General features: G+C 41.1%; 1 protein-coding gene across 50 annotated transcripts in view; it reads right to left on the reverse strand.

The window, feature by feature from the left end:
* The window catches only part of TMEM164 (transmembrane protein 164), a 179,763-nt gene that overhangs the window by 76,922 nt on the left and 83,054 nt on the right, over positions 1-19,787 (reverse strand). For 49 of the 50 annotated variants that reach the window (XR_015158443.1, XR_015158445.1, XR_015158446.1 and 46 more), the window contains one exon: positions 1,126-1,192. The exons of the other annotated variant lie outside the window; for it this stretch is intronic. Coding sequence is in view for 40 of the 49 variants with exons in the window: in XM_086386608.1 (XP_086242734.1) it covers positions 1,126-1,192 (67 nt within the window). In the remaining 9 variants the exon portion in view is untranslated. The remainder of the gene's footprint in view (positions 1-1,125; positions 1,193-19,787) is intronic. 50 annotated transcript variants of the gene reach the window in all.

Raw genomic sequence — 19,787 nt, forward strand, 5'->3', positions numbered from 1 at the left:
GCAAGAATACTGGAGTGGGTTGCCATTTCCTTCTCCAGGGGATCTTCCCAACCCAGGAATTGAACCCAGGTCTCCTGCATTGTAGGCAGACGCTTTTACCATCTGAGCCACCAGGGAAGTCTATTATTTGAAATGACCTTGTAAACTTTGAAATGCTATCCAAAGAGGAAGGATTATCATTTTGAGATTTAAACTGTGATATTAATACATGAGGCAAATTTAAGTCATGAAAACAGAAAGCAGTAGGAATTATTTCATGTGTGAGTTCTTGCCCTGAGTTTTCTCAGCCAGCCTGCTAATCCCTCTGCAGCCCCACATATGGGAGTCTGAGGACAGGGCCCGGCCACTCAAGCCCTACACTCCCACTTCTCTCTGTACTGGTTTAGCACCCAGCCACCTGCCACAGTGGGGTTCTACTTGCTAGCCACTGGGGAGATGTGTGGGCCAGACTTCTCTGTGGGTTTGAGAGAACAGGGAAGAAATCTAATTCTTGCCCAAAGGCATCTCTGGCAAAGCAGGCTGCCTTTGAGGCTCCCCAGTAGATTATTCTGGACCAATGTGGCTGAATCCACACTGGAGGCCCTTAGAACACCTGGAAGCCTTGGTTGAATGGGTGGAGCCTCCTTTCTCTTCACCAAACCCTTCCAAAAGCTTCTGTAGGCTTTTTTGATCTGTTCTGGTTCTGGCCTAAACCCTTACTAAAGCCCCAGAGTTCCATACCATACTCTCACCCTCATCAAGCTCCATTACATCCAAACAGGGTTGCATCAAATCTCAACACTGAACGTGTAGATATGTAAAAACTTACATGGAGGGGTCAAAGGTAGAAATTACCATGATTAATATAAATAAGCTAAAAGGATATATTGCATAGCACAGAGAATATAGCCAATATTTCATAATAACTTTAAATGGAGCTTAACCTATAAAAACATTGAATCACTATGCTCTACATCTAAAACTAATATAATATTCCCAACCACCTATACTTTAATAAAAAAGATTAAAAAAATAAAAACTCACATGGGGACATGACCCAAGGATGAGGACAAGCACTGGATAACATAGGAACGAGCAAATACCATTTTGTATGTTGCTGGTGTATTTCTAGAAGGGGCCACTTACCAGCCGCGTATTCACAACAGGAAACAGCAGAGCAAGAAGAGCTCCATTCAACATGTGCATCTGTAGCCTGGAGAGGAAAAAAGATAAAGTGCAGGTCACACTCTGACTGTGATGCAGAGGCAGACAAAAATGTGTCAGGTTATGCCATGCCAGATGGGAGAGCATGTATACAAGAGGTTGTGTGAGTCAAACAGAACACTGGAGTTGGCACACGTGCGTAATAAATTAAAAGCAGCACATTTTGCATTAGCTGAAATGTTCTAAAGAGCACCAGCGCCACCTCAAAATCCCCCAAACACTTGGTGAACAGGCTTTGGTTACAACACTTCATTGCATAATTAGCTCTGGGCTCCCTAAACATTCGGTCTGTCCCAATCTCAGCTCCAACTGCTGTGGCTCAGGCAGCCTAACAAAGGGGCACTGCGGGAGCCAGGTGTTATTACAGGACTGTGTTATTACAGTAGAGACCTATTTCTCAGAGCCAGGTTGCTTATTTACACAGCCAGGTCCAATCCTCCTCCCCAAACAGAGATCTAGGCAGGAAAAGGGCAGCAAATACAACCCAGGAAGACAACGTCAGGCTCTCTCACTTTCTTAGAAATACCTTCGGGCAGAAGTGGCAGCCTTCCAAGCTTTCTTTTATCTATTTTACATATGGGGTTCTGTGACTAAAAAGCAAAACAAAAAAGAAAAGGAGAAAACCACTAGTCTCCAGCATTGGGTAGTGATCCTGTTTCCCAAATCCAGACTTGTTAAAACACATGCTACTGCTAAGTCACTTCAGTCGTGTCCGACTCTGTGCGACCCCATAGACAGCAGCCCACCAGGCTCCCCCGTCCCTGGGATTTTCCGGGAAAGAACACTGGAGTGGGTTGCCATTTCCTTCTCCAATGCATGAAAGTGAAAAGTGCAAGTGAAGTTGCTCAGTCGTGTCCAACCCTTAGCATGGACTGCAGCCTACCAGGCTCCTCCATCCATGGGATTTTCCAGGCAAGAGTGCTGGAGCGGGGTGCCATTGCCTTCTCCAAAACACATGCTAGGAACCCTTTATAAGTCAAGAGCAAGTGTGAGCTGTGGGAATAGGCTGAGGCAGCTTCCTTCATCATTCAAGGAAAGTGGGCCCTGACGACTGAGGGAGAAGCAAAGAATGACAGCCTCTTCCTCCTGCAGAAAAGCTAATTTGATGGGTCACATACAACCACCACTGAGTCAGCGTGGCTTCCGGACCTCAAGCTCACTCTTGCAAGATCACACACACACACACACACACACACACACACACACACACACAGCAGTCTCACGATAACTAGGATCTCTCTTATGCCCTTACTGGGACCTAGAAGAACATGAGCTCTTCTCTTGGAACTCATGGACCTGTGCCTAAGACTAACAGACCATGTTGTTAGGAGTCCCCAACGGAACACCACACAAGCCCCAAGGCTGCTTTTGGTTTCCCCCAGTGTGTTTCTTTCAGCTGCTTGTTGCTGGCAATGCTGTGATGATGGTGATCTGCACTTAACATAACCTAGGCAAGTATCAAAGTAACTGCTTTAGGTAAGTAAACTCTCTCACTGAATTTTTACAGCAATTTTATGAGATGGGTACAATTATTTGTCACATTTTGTGGATAGGAAACCAGGCTCAGAAAGGTGAAGTGACTTCATCAACGCCATAGGACAGTAGAGTCACAATGCAAACCCAGGTTTATCTGACTCTGAACTCTTATGTCCATCTCGCTATCTTGCATCAGAGCCTGCCTCCCTTCCTCCACTGCAAATATGACCTCAAGTAAAGAGTTAGGGGTGCTCCACCTTCCTTCCTTTTGCTTTTAGGGGTCTCTCTTACCACCTTCTTCATCCCCTGCTCCAGGTTTAATGAGCTTTCAGGTGATGACTGTCAGGAGCTTGCTCTTAGGCCATGCCAGACCAGCAGTCCTACAGTTTAAGAGGGCTTAGCTTGATCCATAAAAGGGAGGAGGCACATCAATGCAATGTCACTCCTGCCTCCCTGGATTGGCACATTTTTAAAACAGGGTCTTTCTAGGAGGCACCTCATACTCTCAGAAACTGAGTGGTGAAAACTCTGGCTCAAGCCTCAATGCCTGGAACAGGGGTCCTTAACAGCCATTCTGCAGCTGTTAAGGGGGTGAAGTAACACGTGCCCAACTCTGTCCCTGGACACTCCTAAGTGACAATCACAGCAAAAACATTCACCCTGGCAGAGAAAAAAATCTCACTGATAGTAAAGGTAAAGCTGACCTCTAGTACCAGGCTTTGCCACTGGCCTTAAAAGAATGTCATTTACACAAGGCCAAATAGATACTTGGGCACCAAAACTTAAATCCTGAGGATGATGGAACTGATCCCAAAGACCCATGAACGGCCAAAGATAAAGAAGATAAAAGTCAACATCAAGATTCAAAATAAACAACCTAGATAAAGACAAGTCTTGTTCTGGGCCCTCAAAATTCAGTTCCACAAGCTACATACAGGCTAAAAGGTGAATCATCCTTAATATAGAAAAAGGTCTTACATATCACTAATTTAAAATATATCTAATACATCAATATATTGAGCAATTTCATGTGCCAATCACTGGAGTAAATATTCAAATGCATCATCTCATTGAATCTTCATGTTTTTTATGATAATCAGTACCATTTTCAACCTCATAGCTGAGAAAACCAAAGCACTAAGTGATTAAGTGACTTGCCCAAGATCACATAGACAATAAGAGACAGAGGGAGAGGTCACATTCGGATTTCATGGAGTTCCCAGCCTGTGTTTCTGCTGCTGTATCCTGCACTTTAAATTCATCATATGAACATTACAAATGTTGTGTGTGTGTGTGTGTGCATGCCAGACAAGAGACCATGGGGCAGGGAAGATCATTCCTAAGAGCAACAGAAGTCCTTATGTGTTCTGTGGCCAAGCTGGCCCGACTACCCAGCTGCACTGCCCTCTACAGGCCCAGGGCACAATCCAACAGGTAAATGATTGCCCAGTCAGAGCTTTTGCTTTGTACCACCTCCAGCCTGCCTCCCAGATTCCTATTGGATACTGGAAATGGATAATGAACCACTAGAAAAGCCAGTGAGAGGGCTTCCCTGGTGACTCAGTGGTAAAGAATCTGCCAGCCAATGCAAGAGACACAGGTTTAATCCATGATCCGGGAATATCCCACATGCCTTGGATCCACTAAACCCGTGCACCACAACTATTGAGCCCACACACCACAACTACAGAAGCTGGGCGCCCTAGAGTCGTGCTTTGCAATGAGAAAAGCCACTGCAATGAGAAGCCTGCAACTAGAGAAAAGCCCATGCAGCAATGAAGACCCAGCAGAGCCAAAACATAAAATAAACAAAATTATTCAGAAAAAAACAAAGAACATCCAGTGAGAGTTCCCTCATCTGTACAATGGGAATAATACTAGTATCAACTCACAAAATTATAAGTGGTCGATATATATATATAAAGTGCTTTTAAAAAGTGCATGGCATATATTAAGACTCAGATATATGTTTCTTAAATAAATAGTGAAGAGCTCATCTATAAGCCTCAAGATTAAAAAGGGAGAGGGATCATGAACCACTGGGGAAAGCTTAACTGTTATAAAAGTTCAAAGTGTGACAAAAAGGTCAAGAGAGAGCAAAAGGACAGATTGAAGGCCAGAACCATACAGTAGAGATTGGAGATGGACCCCAGGTCAGTCACATTTATAAACCTTCTGGCTGGTTCTAACACTTGGCCATTACCGTTGTCATAAATATTTTGCCAGCTTTTTCTGTTTCTATCTAGGATCCTTGCTAAGTTATCTTAGTTGGTAAGAACCTGGGGCAAAATGGCAATTGTTATGGGTATGATTCTCTGTCACGTCAGTTATTTCATTGAATTTTGGCTACAACCGTTAGTCCACTACTGTGTGTTAATATCATTCCAGGTGCTATAGAGAAATGTGCTTAGTTGCTGAGTCTTATCTGACTCTTTGCGACCCCATGGACTGTAGCCCACCAGGCTCCTCTGTCCATGGGATTTCTCAGGCAAGAATACTGGAGTGGGCTGCCATTCCCTTTTCAGGGGATCTTCCTGACCCAGAGATCGAACCTGGGGTTCCTGCATTGCAGGCAGATTCTTTACTGTCTAAGCCACCAGGGAAGCCCAGAGAAAAGGAGATCAATATAATTAAGACGTAGTATTTGTCTTCAAGAAAACTGACAGTCTTATTAAGAAGCCAAGAAATTGAAAATTTAGAGGAAAAGTAGTATAATGGTTAAGAACTTTGTTTGGAATCAAAAGTAAAAGAAAGTGAAGTTGCTCAATCATGTCCAACTCTTTGCGACCCCAGGCACTGTAGCCTACAAGGTTCCTCTGTCCAAGGGATTTTCAAGGGATTTTCCAGGCAAGAATACTGGAGTGGGTTGCCATTTCCTTCTCCAGGAGATCTTCCCGACCCAGGGATTGAACCCGGGTCTCCTGCATTGTAGGCAGACGCTTCACCGTCTGAGCCACCAAGGAAGTCATAACTACATTCAAATCCCAGCTCTACTACTCACTGGCTGAGTGACTTTGGACAAACCACTTAAGATATGTGATTCAGGCACTTCCCTGGTGGCCCAGTGGCTAAGACTCTGCACTTCTACTACAGGGGATACAGGTTCAAGCCCTTGTCGGGAAACTATGATCCCACATGCCCTATGGCACAGTCAAATGAATAAGTAAATAATAAAAAGATTTTAAAAAATAAAGAAAAAATATGTGATTCAGTTTTCTCAGTAATAAAATGGGGCTAATAACAGCACCAATTAAAAGAATTGTTAAGAGATGTGGTAAGACTATGTAAAGTGATCAACACAGTACCTAGGACATAGTAAGAACTCAATACATCATAACTATTATAATCCTTAATGAAGCAAGGTAAATGAATATCATATTATTATTCATAATAAATGAAGCTATTACAAAATCCTCATAAGATGATGTATATTTGAATTTAACACTTGATTACAACCAAGAATCTAAAGATATGGAACAGATAAAAGTTCTCTGAGTGCCTAGAAAGGAAAATTTATAGAAAGGAATTCTCAAATGAAATTATAAAATATTTTGAATGGAACAAAAATTTAAAATACATTAAAATACAACATGTGAAAATGTGTAAGATGCTTATAACTGAAAATTCTTATTTTAGGAAAAAAGTATGATCTCAAAGCAGTAAACCAAGATTCCAACTTGAGAATCCAGAAAAAGAAAAGCACAATAACCCCAAAGCAAGCAGAAGGAATGAAATAATAAAGGCAGAAGGCAATGAATATGAAAACCAATACAATCAATGAAACCAAAATTTCACCTTTGAAAAATCAATATAATTGCGAAACCTCTACGCAGTATGACATGGATAAAAAGAGAATGCAAAAGCTATCAGTATCAGGAAGTAAAGAAGGGATATCACTACAGATCCCCAGGAATTAAGAAGATAATAAGAATATACTATGAATATTTCTATGCACATAATTCAACAACTTAGATAAAATGGAGAATTTCCTCTAAAGCCACAAGCCACTAAAACTCACCAAAGATGAAACATATAACCTGAATAGTTCCATTAAAGAAATTATGTACACACACACACTGGAATATTATTCAGCCACAAAAAGGAAACCTTGCTATTTGTGACAACATGGATGAACCTTGAGGGCATCATGCTAAGTGAAATAAGGCAGAGAAAGACAAATTACTGCATGATCTCACTTATATGGAGAATCTAAAAACAAACAAATAAACAAAATGATAAACTCATAGATTTGGAGAACAGACTGGTAGTTGCCAGAGGCTGGGAGTGTGGGATGAGCACACTGGGTGAAGGAGGTCAAAACTTCTAGTTGTAAAATAGATAAGTTATGGTGATGTAATGTACATGACATTACATGGTGACTATAGTTACTGCACTGGATATTTGAAAGTTGCTTAACAGGACAAATCTTTAAAATTCTTGTCACAAGAAAAAAAAAGTAACCATGTGTGGTGATAGATATTAACCAGACTTACTATGGTGATCATTTCACAGTATACATAAATATCAAACTATTATATGATATACTGGAAAGTAAGACTCTGATGCTGGGAGGGAGTGGGGGCAGGAGGAGAAGGGGATGACAGAGGCTGAATGGCATCACCGACTCGATGGACGTGAGTTTGAGTGAACTCCGGGAGATGGTGATGGACAGGGAGGCCTGGCGTACTGGGTTTCATGGGGTTGCAAAGAGTCGGACACGACTGAGTGACTGAACTGAACTGAACTGAATATAATGTTACATGTCAATTACATCTCAATAAAAAATGTGTAGTTAAAAATATTCTGAATAAGACTCACATGGCTTCAGTAACCAAATCTACCAGATATTTATACAATCTGGTTCAGAATACTGAAAAGGAGTAAGTATGTCTCAACTCATTTTACGAGGTCATTATTACCCAGATACCAAAACTAGTGGGGAAGAATTGATGCTTTTGTGTGGTGCAGGAGAAGACTCTTGAGAGTCCCTTGGGCTGCAAGGAGATCAAACCAGTCAGTCTTAAAGAAAATCAACCCTGAATATTCATTGGAAGAACTAATGCTGAAGCTGAAGCTCCAATACTTTGGCCACCTGATGTGAAGAGATTAATCAATGGAAAAGACCTTGATGCTGGAAGAGATTGAAAGCAAAAGGAGAAGGGGGGCAGCAGAGGATGAGATGGTTAGACAGCATCACAAACTCAATGGACAAGAATTTGAGTGAACTCCGGGAGATAGTGGAGGACAGAGGAGCCTGGCTTGCTGCAGTCCATGGGGTCACAAAGAGTCAGCCATGACTTGGCGACTGAACAACCACCACCAAAACTAGAGAGGAATGGGTGTGAGGGGAGGTGGGGATGTTGAGTGGAGGAGGGGGAGGAGGAGGAGAAAGAGGAAAATTAAAAATAAACTAAAATCTTCATGAACACAAACACTAATATCCTCAATAAAATGGTAGCAAATCTAATGCAGCAATATAAAAAGAACACTACTCCACGACCAAAAAGGATCTGTCCTCATCATGAAAGGTTGATTCAATATCTGAAATTCAGTTAATGAATTTCACCAAATTAACAGTATAAAGAATAAAAAGTGTATGATCATAAAACACCTATTTATGATTTAAAAAAACCAATAAACTAGCAATTGGAGGGAACGTCCTCAATCTGATGGCTTCCTGGGTGGCTCAATGGTAAAAGAATCTGCCTGCCCATGCAGGAGATCAAGGAGATCTCCCTACCCAGGAGATTCAACTCCTGGGTAAGGAAGATGCCCTGGAGTAGGAAAGGGCAACCCACTCCACTGTTCTTGCCTGGGAAATCCCATGGACAGAGGAGCCTGGTGGGCTACAGTCCATGGGGTCACAAAAAGTTGGACATGACTGAGCACACACGCACTCCTCAACCTGATAAAGGACATCTAAAAAATGTTATGCCCCAAATCATACTAAATGATGAAAGACTGAATGCTCCCCCCATTAACATCAGGATCAAGACAAGGATGCCCATTTGCAGCACTCCAATTCAACATCATGCCAGTAGTCTTAACCAGTACAGTAAAACAACAAAAATAATAGAGATTGGAAAGGAAGAAATAATACTGTCCCTGTTTTCAAAGAATTATTATATGTGCAGAAAATCCCAAGGAATCAACAAAAAAGTTCCTAAAACTAATATATGATTAGCAAGGTTGGTTGCTAAAACTAATATATAATTAGCTAAGTTTAAGGATTGCAAGGTCAACACAAACATTTCTGCATAATAGCAGGGTTAAACTGGAAATCAAATTTTTTAAAACATATACTATTTACATTATCTCTTCCAAAACTGAAATACTTGGGTATAAATCTAAATAATATATGTACAAAATCTATATGCTGAGAACTACAAAAGGCTGATTAAAGAAATTAGAGATCTAAATATATAAAGACATACTGTATTCAAGGATTGAAAGGCTCAACATAGAAAAGATATCAATTCTCATCAAAATTATCAATAGATTCAATGCAATTCTAATTAAAACCATAGAAGGATATTTTGTAGACAACAGTGAACTGACTCTAAAATGTATATGAAAGGGCAAAGAAAGAAAAGCTAGAATAAATTTGAAAAAGCAGAAGATGAAAGAATCACACTACCTTATTTTAAGGCTTACTATATAAAATTATAGACTTCCCTGTAGCTCAAATGGTAAAGAATCTGCCTGCGATGCAGGAGACCAGGGTTCGATCCCTAGGTTGCGAAGTTCCTCTGGAAAAGGGAATGACAATCCACTCCAGTATTGCTGCCTGGAGAATTCCATGGACAGAGAAGCCTGGCAGGCTACAGTCTGTGGGGTCGCAAAGAGTCAGACACGACTGAGTGACTAACACACACATAGACACGTATAAAATTATAGTAATCAAAACAATGCAGTACTGGCCAAGAAAAGCCATATCAGTCAACAAAACAGAACAGTCCAGAAATAGACCCACACTGATATTGTAATTTGATTTTTCATCAGAAGCTTTGCAGGCCAGAAAGCATAGGCTGATACATATTCAAAGTGCTAAATAGGAAAAAAAAAAAAACAAACACCTGTCAACCATGAATCCAACAATGTTATCCTTCAAAATAGGGAAATTAAGATATTTCCAGAAAAGCAAACACTGAGAGAGTTTGTTATGACTTGACCTACCCTGCAAGAAATGCTAAAGGGAGTCCTGCAGACTGAAATGAAAGAACATATCAGACAGTAAATCAAAGCTGTATGAAGAAATAAATATCTTCATAAAGGAAAAGACCTGGGCAATTATAAAAACTAGTATTAGTGTAACAACAGTTTGAAAGAATAATTTTATCTACATGATTTAAGAGAGTAATACATTTCTATAAAACACATTAGTCTAAAAGCTAGTGTTACTATTACTTTGGTTTATAATTCTACATTTTGCTTTCTATATAATTTAAGAGACTAATGCATGTAAAATGATTAAGTTTGGGGGCATATTTGTATAGAGATATAATTTTGTGACATCTCTAACTAAAAGGGGTGGTGATGAAACTGTAAAGGAGCAGAGTTTTTGGTTATTATTGAAATTAAGCTAATACAAATTCAGTGTAATAATTTACAAATTCAGTAATAAATTTAGGATGTTATATGTAATCTTCATAATAACTGCAAAGAAAATATTGGGTTCCCAAAAAAACTTATTCAGGTTTTTCTATAACAGCTTATGGAAAAACCCAAAGAAACTTTTTGGCCAACCCAACAGTTGCAGAATACATGTAAAAGGAAACAAGTATTAAATTGTTATACTACCAAAAGAATCAGCTCAACACAAAAGAGGACAGTAACAGAAGAAATGCGTGACAAAAGTTTATAAAGTATATAGAAAACAAATAGCAAAGTGACAGAACTCCCTGCTTATCAATATTAACTTTAAATGTAAATGGATTAAACTCTCTCTTGAAAGACAGAGATTGGTGGAATGGATAAAAAAAAATATTATCTAACTATATGCTGTATACAAGAGATGTACTTTAAATCCAGAGACAGAAATAGGTTGAAAGTAAAAAGATGGAAAAAGATACTCCATGCAAATGGTAATGAGAGCAGAGGTGGCTATAATAAAATCAGACAAAAAAAGCTATAAATCAAGAGTTTACAAGAGATGAAGAAGAGTATTATTTACTAGTAAAAGTTTCAATACAGCAAGAAGACATGACAATTACAAACATTTATGTACCTGATAATAGGCTATCAAAATATATGAAGCAAAAACTGACCAAACTGACAGGAGGAATAGACAGTTCTACAAAAGAAGTTGTAGACTTCAATACTCCACTCTCAACAGTCAGACAGAAGAAAAGCAAGAAACTCGAGGACTTGAACAACACAATACACCAACTAGATCTAACGAACATATACTTTATAACAAACACTTTGTTTTGTAAAATGTTTTATAACAAAACACTTGTTTTCATAACAAACACTTTATTTTACCTGACAACAAAATTTCTATTCTTCTCAAGTGCATGTGGGTCATTTTCCAGGAGAGACCATAGATTAGGTGGCAAACTATTTCAAAAAATGTTAAAAGATAGATATTATACAAAATATCTTCCCTAACCATAACAGGATGAAGTTAGAAATCATGAACAGAAGTACAGGTGACCCTTGAACAATGAGGTGTGGGGTTAGGAGCACAATACCCCATGCAATGGAAATCTGTATATAACTCTGTAGTTGGCCCTCTGTATCCAAAGTTCCATATCCACGGACCTAACCAACTGCAAACTGTGTAGTATTATAGTATTTATTGAAAAAATCCGTGTATAAGTGGACCCGTGCAGTACAAATCCATGTTACTGAAGAGTCAACTGTAAAATGGGAAAATTTACAAATTTGTAAAAATTAAAGACACTCTTAAAAAGCAACAGATCAAAGAAGAAATCAAAAGGGAAAGTAGAAAATGAAATGCAGATCAAAATCATAGTAAGATACTATCTTACACCATTAGAATGGCTACTATTAAAAACAGAAAATAACAAATGTTGGCAAAGATATGGACAAATTGGAACTCTTACACGCTATTGGTGGGACTGTAAAATGGTATAGCTGCTGTGTAAAAGAGTATGGCAGCTCTTCCAAAAATTAAAAATAGAAATATTACATGATCCATCAATTTAAATTCTGGGCATATACCCAAAAGAATTGAACACGGGGGTTCTGTGGGATATTTGTATTCCCATGTTCATTGCAGCATTATTTACAATAGCTAAAACACGGAAGCAACCTAAGAAGTGTCCATCAACAAGTGAATGGATAAACAAAATGTGGTATATACATACAAAGAAAGCCCATTTTGTCTTAAAAATTCTGATACATGCTACAACGTGGATGAACCTTGAGGACATTATGCTAAGTGAAACACGCTGGTCACAAAAGAACAAATTCTGTATGCTTTCACTTACATGAGGTATCTACCTAGAGTAGTTAAAATCGTAAAGACAGAAATGCTGGTTGGCAGGGCCTGGGGATAGGAGGTATTGGGAATCATTGCTTAACAGGTACAGAGTCTCAGTTTTTGCCAAATGAAAGCGTTCTGGAGATGGACAGTGGTGGTGTTCGCACAACAACATGAATGTACTTAATGCCACTGAACTACACAGTTAAAAATGGCTAAGATGTTACATAAGTTAAACTACATTTTATCATAATAAAAAAGTGAAAAAAGATCTCACAGAACTGTACACCAAAAAGCCAACCCTACTGTGGCATAATTAAATAAAATTCAAAAATATTTAAGAAGCAAAACACTGAACTCTCCCAGCCTCAGCTTTTAAAACCACAAAGTGATTCAAGATTCTAAGCCTTTTAAACAATGCTTTTTCACTCTAGTTTTAACACTAAAATCTTCCAAAGGTATAAAATATAGGTATAAATATAATAAAGACCTCTATGTCCAGCATCTCATTTTAACAAATTTGAACATTACTGGTTTGGTTGAAGTCTCATGTAACCTTCCTGAATACCATCTCTTCCATTCCTTAACCAGATGGAGCCTTTATTCTGAAGGTGTTGGGAGTCATTCCGATGTTTTATACATTATGAAACTTGTACATATCCACAAGCAACACATGTTATTATTTTATGTTTAGTCATTAAATAAATGATAAATGATATACTCTGTGTGTCTATGTATTCCCTTCTGCAAATTACATTTCATTCAACAGGGCTTCTTCTAATTATCTGTGCTGACACATGTAGTCTGTTTTCCACTGCTGTAAATTATTCAATTATATGACTATATTAGAAGGAAGTTATACACTGTCATGTTGATGGAAGTCTGGATCTACTTTTTTCCCTTCAGCCAGGAACTATGTTGAGATTTTCTTTCTGTAATTTGTATTATAAAAACAATAGATATATTTCCATCACCCCAGAGCCTAGGGTTGTTACAGTCTGACCTTCCGTTTCCATAAGCCCTTGGTTTGACAGTGCATACATTTTGCCCACTGTGTGAGGCCCCACAGCACAAGCCTGTCACACAGCAGGGAATGCAGTTAGGATCTTACATCTTTTAACGTGCTTATCAGAAAGCATGACAAAATCACTGAATCTAGGCGGAGGTCACACCCATCTTTGGCATACTGTTCACCATCCAAAATGTTTGAAAATTTTCAGAATAAAAGTTTGAAAATAAAAAACAAGTAAAGGAAAACAAACAAGTACAACAGGAAGGCTTAGCTGGCTTGGCCTGTGGGCACAAAGATAACTTCCTGGTTGCAACTGGTGGTTTCCCACTTCCTTGCTCTGAACCAAATAGAGTCACACAACTGCAGAGGCTCCAAAACCTTTCTTCCTGTTAATTTCAAGCAGTTGGCCAAAGGCTCCATCTGTAAGGCACCTAATAGAAGGCGTTACTTATCTGAAGGCAGCTTTCATTCTGAAATTCTACTTATCTGTGTAAGTGCAATTTTCCTTCCCTGGATCCTAAGTCTAACAATGAAGTAAGTACACATATGGTAAAGCATCAGGACAAGGATAATTCTGTTATTATTAACACCTATTGACTACTTAGTCTATGTGAGGTTTCATGCTAAGAGATTAACATGATCATCGCTCATCTAATTGTCACCACCAAAGAAGTAGTTACTATTCATGGCCTTCTTTGACCAAGGAGGAAATAGATGCTAAGACCTTAAGCCTTGCTTAGCAGATTTAAGAAGTAGCAGAACCACATCTATAACATAAGCCATCTACTTCCATTGCTCTCTTCAAGATTTCATCAAATCATATCTATCCAAGAGACCAAATGTCAAATAAAAGAGCACGGTTTAAATACACATTATGTCCATTCAAATGATGAAATACTATGCAGTCATTAGAAATCATGTTTAGAAGAATATTTAATAACATGGGAAAATAATCATGGCACATTAGCTTTTAATATATTGCAAAGTAGCGTGTATAGAATAATCTCAATTTTTTCAAAAAAGGCATATATACATAGAAGACTGGGAGGAAACTACGCCAACACATTAATGGGGGAATTTCAGTTATTCTTATTTTCTGTAACATTTGATGTTTTCCTTCTAGTGAGCATGGATTATTTTTATAATGAGAATGAAAACATGTCTTCTTCATGTCTACTTACTTTTCTTTCATTTGTGTGTTTTTTTTTTTTTTTTTGCTGCACTACGTAGCATGCAGGATCTTAGTTCCCAGACCAGGGACTGAACCCTTGCACCCTCAGTGGAAGCATGGAATCCTAACTACTGGACCATCAGGGAAGTCCCCCTACTTTTTCATTACCCACTGCACAGCCCCTACATTGCTTACCTAAACTTTATTTATTATGTTGTATGATTTTTCCCTCCTATAATTACTTTGTCCAGTAATTAGCAGAGTAGATTCTGAATTTGGCTTCCAAAAGGACTAGGTGAGCTAACAAAGTACAGAGAGGCCCCAAAATGATCAGTCCCCATTCCTCATGCTTCCCCAGATGGGAAAAGTCATCTGTATCCCCAGTCTTGCTTTTACCAGGAAATAGTATACACCCAAACACATGTTGAAAGCATAACAGCCCAAGGAGGAAGAAAAAACAAAAAAACAAAAGCAGTCCCTGCTCCAAAAACCTTCAGAGAGACTTTCAGAAGAGAATCTGGGGAAATGAAAATGCTGAATCAGAAATTATGGACCAAGACTGTAGAAGTCAAAGTCCCCAGGAGAGAACAAAACTGAGTATGTACACATGGAGAGAAAGGCTGCTTCTGCTGTGTACTGAAGGGAAAGAGAGCTGTGAATAATCTGAAAGCACCTTCTCTCTTCTGAGCATCTAGAGTATTAAGGAAGAATATGTAGAGTCACAAGGCAGCAACCTGGCAGTGGCTCCCAGGACAGAAGACACCAGAGAAGCTTCTGCATCAGAAAGGAAATTGGGCTCCTTGAATTGCTGTTTATTTACTATGGATTTTCTAGGTTCCTGATCTCTTTCCTTCTGACATCAGCAGCATTCATATGTAGGGTTTCCTCTCCCTTGCCCAGAACATTAAGAGAGCTGCTCAGGTCAGAGGCAGTTTCCCAAACACCCTTTTCAGAAATAAGTTCAAAGCTAGACCAGGTGAAGATGCCAAAAGGCTGTTCCTCTGGGGGTTCTGAAGCAGCTGGTCTGTTGCACACTGGGAAAGAGGGTGCTGAGATAGATGGTGAAACCAGTCAGTTACAACAGGTACAGCCTGAGCCAAGCTCATGAACCCAGGACAGTCCTAGAGATAGGAGTCTCTCTGGGGAGAATACTGCTGCTTAGAAATTGGAATGGGATCTAGAAAAACATGGTCACGAGGCTACTGAACTCTCATAATATCGTGTGCCACAAGGCCAACAGGGCGTCAATCTTGCAATGCCAAGATCACATGTCAGGTTGTCCTAATTGCCCTTATGCACCCCCATGCTTCCCTCACCCATCTTGGCTCATACCCGGCCTACAGTCCTCTCTCCACGCAGCAATGCACCCCCCTGCTCTCTGTGGCACAGATGAAATTTCATCTCATCTCCTTTAAAAGCCTCTCCAGACTGAGTCAGCAGACACTCATGACCAATAATTCTTCTTGCATCAAAGATCCACTACCCCCATGTGTACATGAAAATGAACAGATTGAAGGGGTTCAGTATTGGGGGTGGGGGTCCCCATAACCTACACTTTCTGAGGCACACATGTAGGCCAGCTCTGGGCTATGCAATTTTCTCACCTGGGGTGGGGCAGGGGAAGAGCTTTCTGCCATTCCAAGTGCACAAATCAGTGACTCCTTCCACAAGTACTCCTACCCTCACGAGTGCACAAACAGAAAAAACCAGGCACCTTAAGCAGTGGGTGTTTGCAAGGCAGCTAAGCTACCTGATAACAACCCAAAGCCAGTTAAGTTTCCTTTTCCTTTGTCTATTCCTTCAAAACACCCCAGCTGAGAGAGAGGAGCATCCCAAAAGGCTGCTTTCTCTAAGTAGAGCACTGTGTGTGCATGTGTGCCTGCTCAGTCGTGTCCAACTCTGCAACCCCATGGACTGCAGCCCGCCAGGCTCCTATGTCCATGGGATGCTCCAGGCAAGAATACTGGAAGGGGTTGCCATGCCCTCCTCCAGGGGATCTTCGTGACCTGGGGATCAAACCTGCATCACCTGCATTGCAGGTGGATTCTTTACCATGGAGCCAGCGGGCTCCTAGCCCCTTGTGAAACCAAGAATTCCATCCTTTTCTAAAAACAGCAGCCTGGACACCAAAGAGCAAACTGAAAACTAAGAGGCTGCCAGCACTCAAGCCCTCTATGGTGGTGGGATCCATGGAGACTGGGCAGGGGGAGGGAGCGCTTGACACCCAGTGATGATGACACCTTCCTTCAGCCTGGAGAACAGATTCCAACAGAGACCAGGAAGCTCTCAAACCACCCAGCACTGCCCAAGGCTGCTCCTGGCCACACCTGCAGGTCCCGTGACTGGTGGCCCTATGGAACCAGCCTTACCACTCAGCTGCCATGGAGACCTCTTAGATTTTCTCCAGTGTCACCTTCAGATGGGGTAGTTAGTGTTAGTCACTCAGTCATGTCTGACTCTTTGTGATCCCATGGACAGTAGCCTGCCAGGCTCTCTGTCCATGGGATGCTCCAGGCAAGATACTTGAGTGGGTAGCAATTTCCTTCTCCAGGGGATCTTCCTAAGCCAGGAATCGAACCTGGGTCTCCTGCGTTGCAGGCAGATTCTTCACCGTCTAAGCCACAAAGGAAGCTCTTTAGATGGGGAAGATCGTGTAAATGGATGTGGGTATGCTAACTCTGCTCCAAGGACAGCATTAGATGCACCTGCTTCCCCTGTGGAGATGGGAGGCCATGCAGGGCTAGACTTTAGGCTCTTTCTTTCCAGGTCTGGGAAAAGCTGAGGGCTGCCAGGGTGAGAGCTGGGGAGGAGGAGACTGTCCACACTACCGAAGGAAATATGGTCTGGGGTCCCGAGGGCAGCACTGTTTCCAGAGGCCAAGGGCCCTGGTCTCCAGATGACAAGTAAATCCCAGTGGCAAATCCTGGTAAAGAGGCACCGTAGCAGCTGATTCAGACTAGCGGCTGCTTCTCTTTATCCAATGAGCCTGTTGTGGTTAATAACGGAAAACCCAGGATCTTCCAGCCTTGGGAAGAGAGCAGGTCATCTACAGGAAGCATGACCAGTCACAAAGAACAAAGGCCAGGCTGGCTTTTCAGTTGCATCTGATGTGAACCCTTGTGACAGCTGCAGAGGTTCCCCAAGCCTCGCAAGGACAAAAAATCCCTGCTCTGATCCTTATGCCGAAAAGTGTGACTGTCAGCTCTATGAATCTCTATTCCTAAACAGCATGGGATGCTATTACGAGGATGAACTGTGAAGTCCCCGAACTCCACCCCCCTCTAACTATGATATGCCTTTTAACTGCCACTCCAGAAATCTGTCTCACTGCCTTGAAGCTTCAAGCAAAGTCCCCCTCTTACTGTAGGCATGGAATTTCCTCTTTCTTCCCTCTTTCTGTATGCTAATTTTAAAAATTTATTTATTTTTGGCTGTGCTGGGTCTTTGTTGCTGCGTGGGGTTTTCTCTAGTTGTAGCAAGCAGGGGCTACTCATCATTGCATTGCACAGCCTTCTCATTGCAGGGGCTTCTTTTGTTGCAGAGCACAGGCTCAAGGGCACCAAGCTTCAGTAGTTGTGGCACTTGGGGTCAATAGTTGCTTTTCCTGGGCTCTAGAGCACAGGCTCAATAATTGTGATCAATGGGCTGAGTTGCTCCACAGCATGTGGGACTCAAGTCTCCTGCATTGGTGGGTGGATTCTTTACCCCTGAGCCACCAGGGAAGCCCCTATCTTAACCATTTTTAAGTATATAGTTCAGAGGTATTAAGTACCTTCACAGTGTTGTACAACCATCACCGTCACCCATCTCAAAACTTTTTCAGCTGGTCCTCCTGTTTTTGAAAAGTTTGATTAGAACACTGCCAAACTCATTTGTATACATACAGTACTGGTCTATGCTACTTCCAAGCTCCAGCAATACTTATGGAGTTAAAAAAAAATCAGATCAGATTACCTACAACATCCAAAACACTTACTATCTGGCCCTTTACGGGAAAAGGTTGCTGATCTCTGCTCTAAACCAAAACATAAGGAATTCCCTGGTGGTCCAGTGGTTAGGACTCCATGTTTTCACTGCCAAGGGCATGGGTTCAATCCCTGGACAGGGAACTAAGATCCCACAAGCTAGACAGCATGGCCAAAATTTAAAAAAAAAAAGTATCTACACACACACACACATTGGATTTACAGTTTAAAATAGTATTTGCTTAACTACCACTAACACAGCTTCTCCTAGCTCCCTACTAAAATACCTATCAAGATACAGAGAATGATAAAACTCCCCCAAATTACTTAAAACTTAGACTGATGGGCATCCTACTATGATTATCTGGGAGAAATCTCCATTAATATTAAAACTAATGCTGAAATGAGGAAAAAACAATCTGGGGCCAAGTCTTGCAGCAGAAATCTGAAACAAGACAGTAAAACACTGAGTGGTTATACCACAGTCAGCCTCACAGCTTAGCAATGGAGAGTTCATCTCATAACTGGCAAAACCAGCCATGCCTCCACTCCAGGGCTACCGTTTGCAAGGGAAATCAACAACTCCCCAAGACAGTCTAAATCCATTTGGAGACTCCCATAAACCAAAAGGGCTGAAGTGATCGCTTTGGTGCCTTCACATTGCATTCTGGGAATGGGAAACTTCACAAGTAAAACTCGGGTACCAATGCATATGGGAGGCTGCAGTTCTTCATTCAGTTTATATGTTCAGAGTGTCAGGGAATCTAGTAAGTAGGAATAAGCGATTCCATATGGGTCCAGCAAAACCCAGCAGACACTGGGAAACAGGCTGGAAGATCGGTGCATCAACCTGGCCACCGGGAGTCGGGCTGAGAAGGGGTCCTGCTGCTGCTGCTGCTGCTGCTGCTGCTAAATCTCTTCAGTCGTGTCTGACTCTGTGCGACCCCACAGACGGCAGCCCATGAGGCTCCCTGGGATTCTCCAGTCAAGAACACTGGAGTGGGTTGCCATTTCCTTCTCCAATGCATGAAAGTGAAAAGTGAAAGTGAAGTCGCTCAGTCGTGCCCGACTCTTCGCGATCCCATGGATTGCAGCCTACCAGGCTTCTCTGTCCACGGGATTTTCCAGGCAAGAGTACTGGAGTGGGGTGCCATTGCCTTCTCCGGAGAAGGGGTTCTAGCCAATACCAAAGAGAATATAAGGAGAGTCAAATGAAATCTACATACACTATGTCTTTAACAAAGCCTAAATCAATCTTCCTTCAAATATGCATCAACATACACCACAGACTGCATGCTTCCTATGAAAACCTCTAGCAGCAGAAGGGAAATGTATAGCATTCTGAGGAGTTGGAGGAAGCACAAAAGCCTTCATTTAGTGTCGGAACCAGAAGAAATATTTTAGAAAATTGCATCCTCAAGAGAATACAAGAGAACATGAACTCTATGAAATAGGTATAGAAAGCCATTGAAATAAAACATATCAAGAAAGAAAGATAACAAAACTGGACTG

The sequence above is a fragment of the Bos grunniens genome, chromosome X (assembly GCF_055505025.1).
Source record: "Bos grunniens cultivar Pamir isolate PY7600 chromosome X, Bosgru_T2T1.0, whole genome shotgun sequence".
Lineage (NCBI taxonomy): Eukaryota > Metazoa > Chordata > Mammalia > Artiodactyla > Bovidae > Bos > Bos grunniens.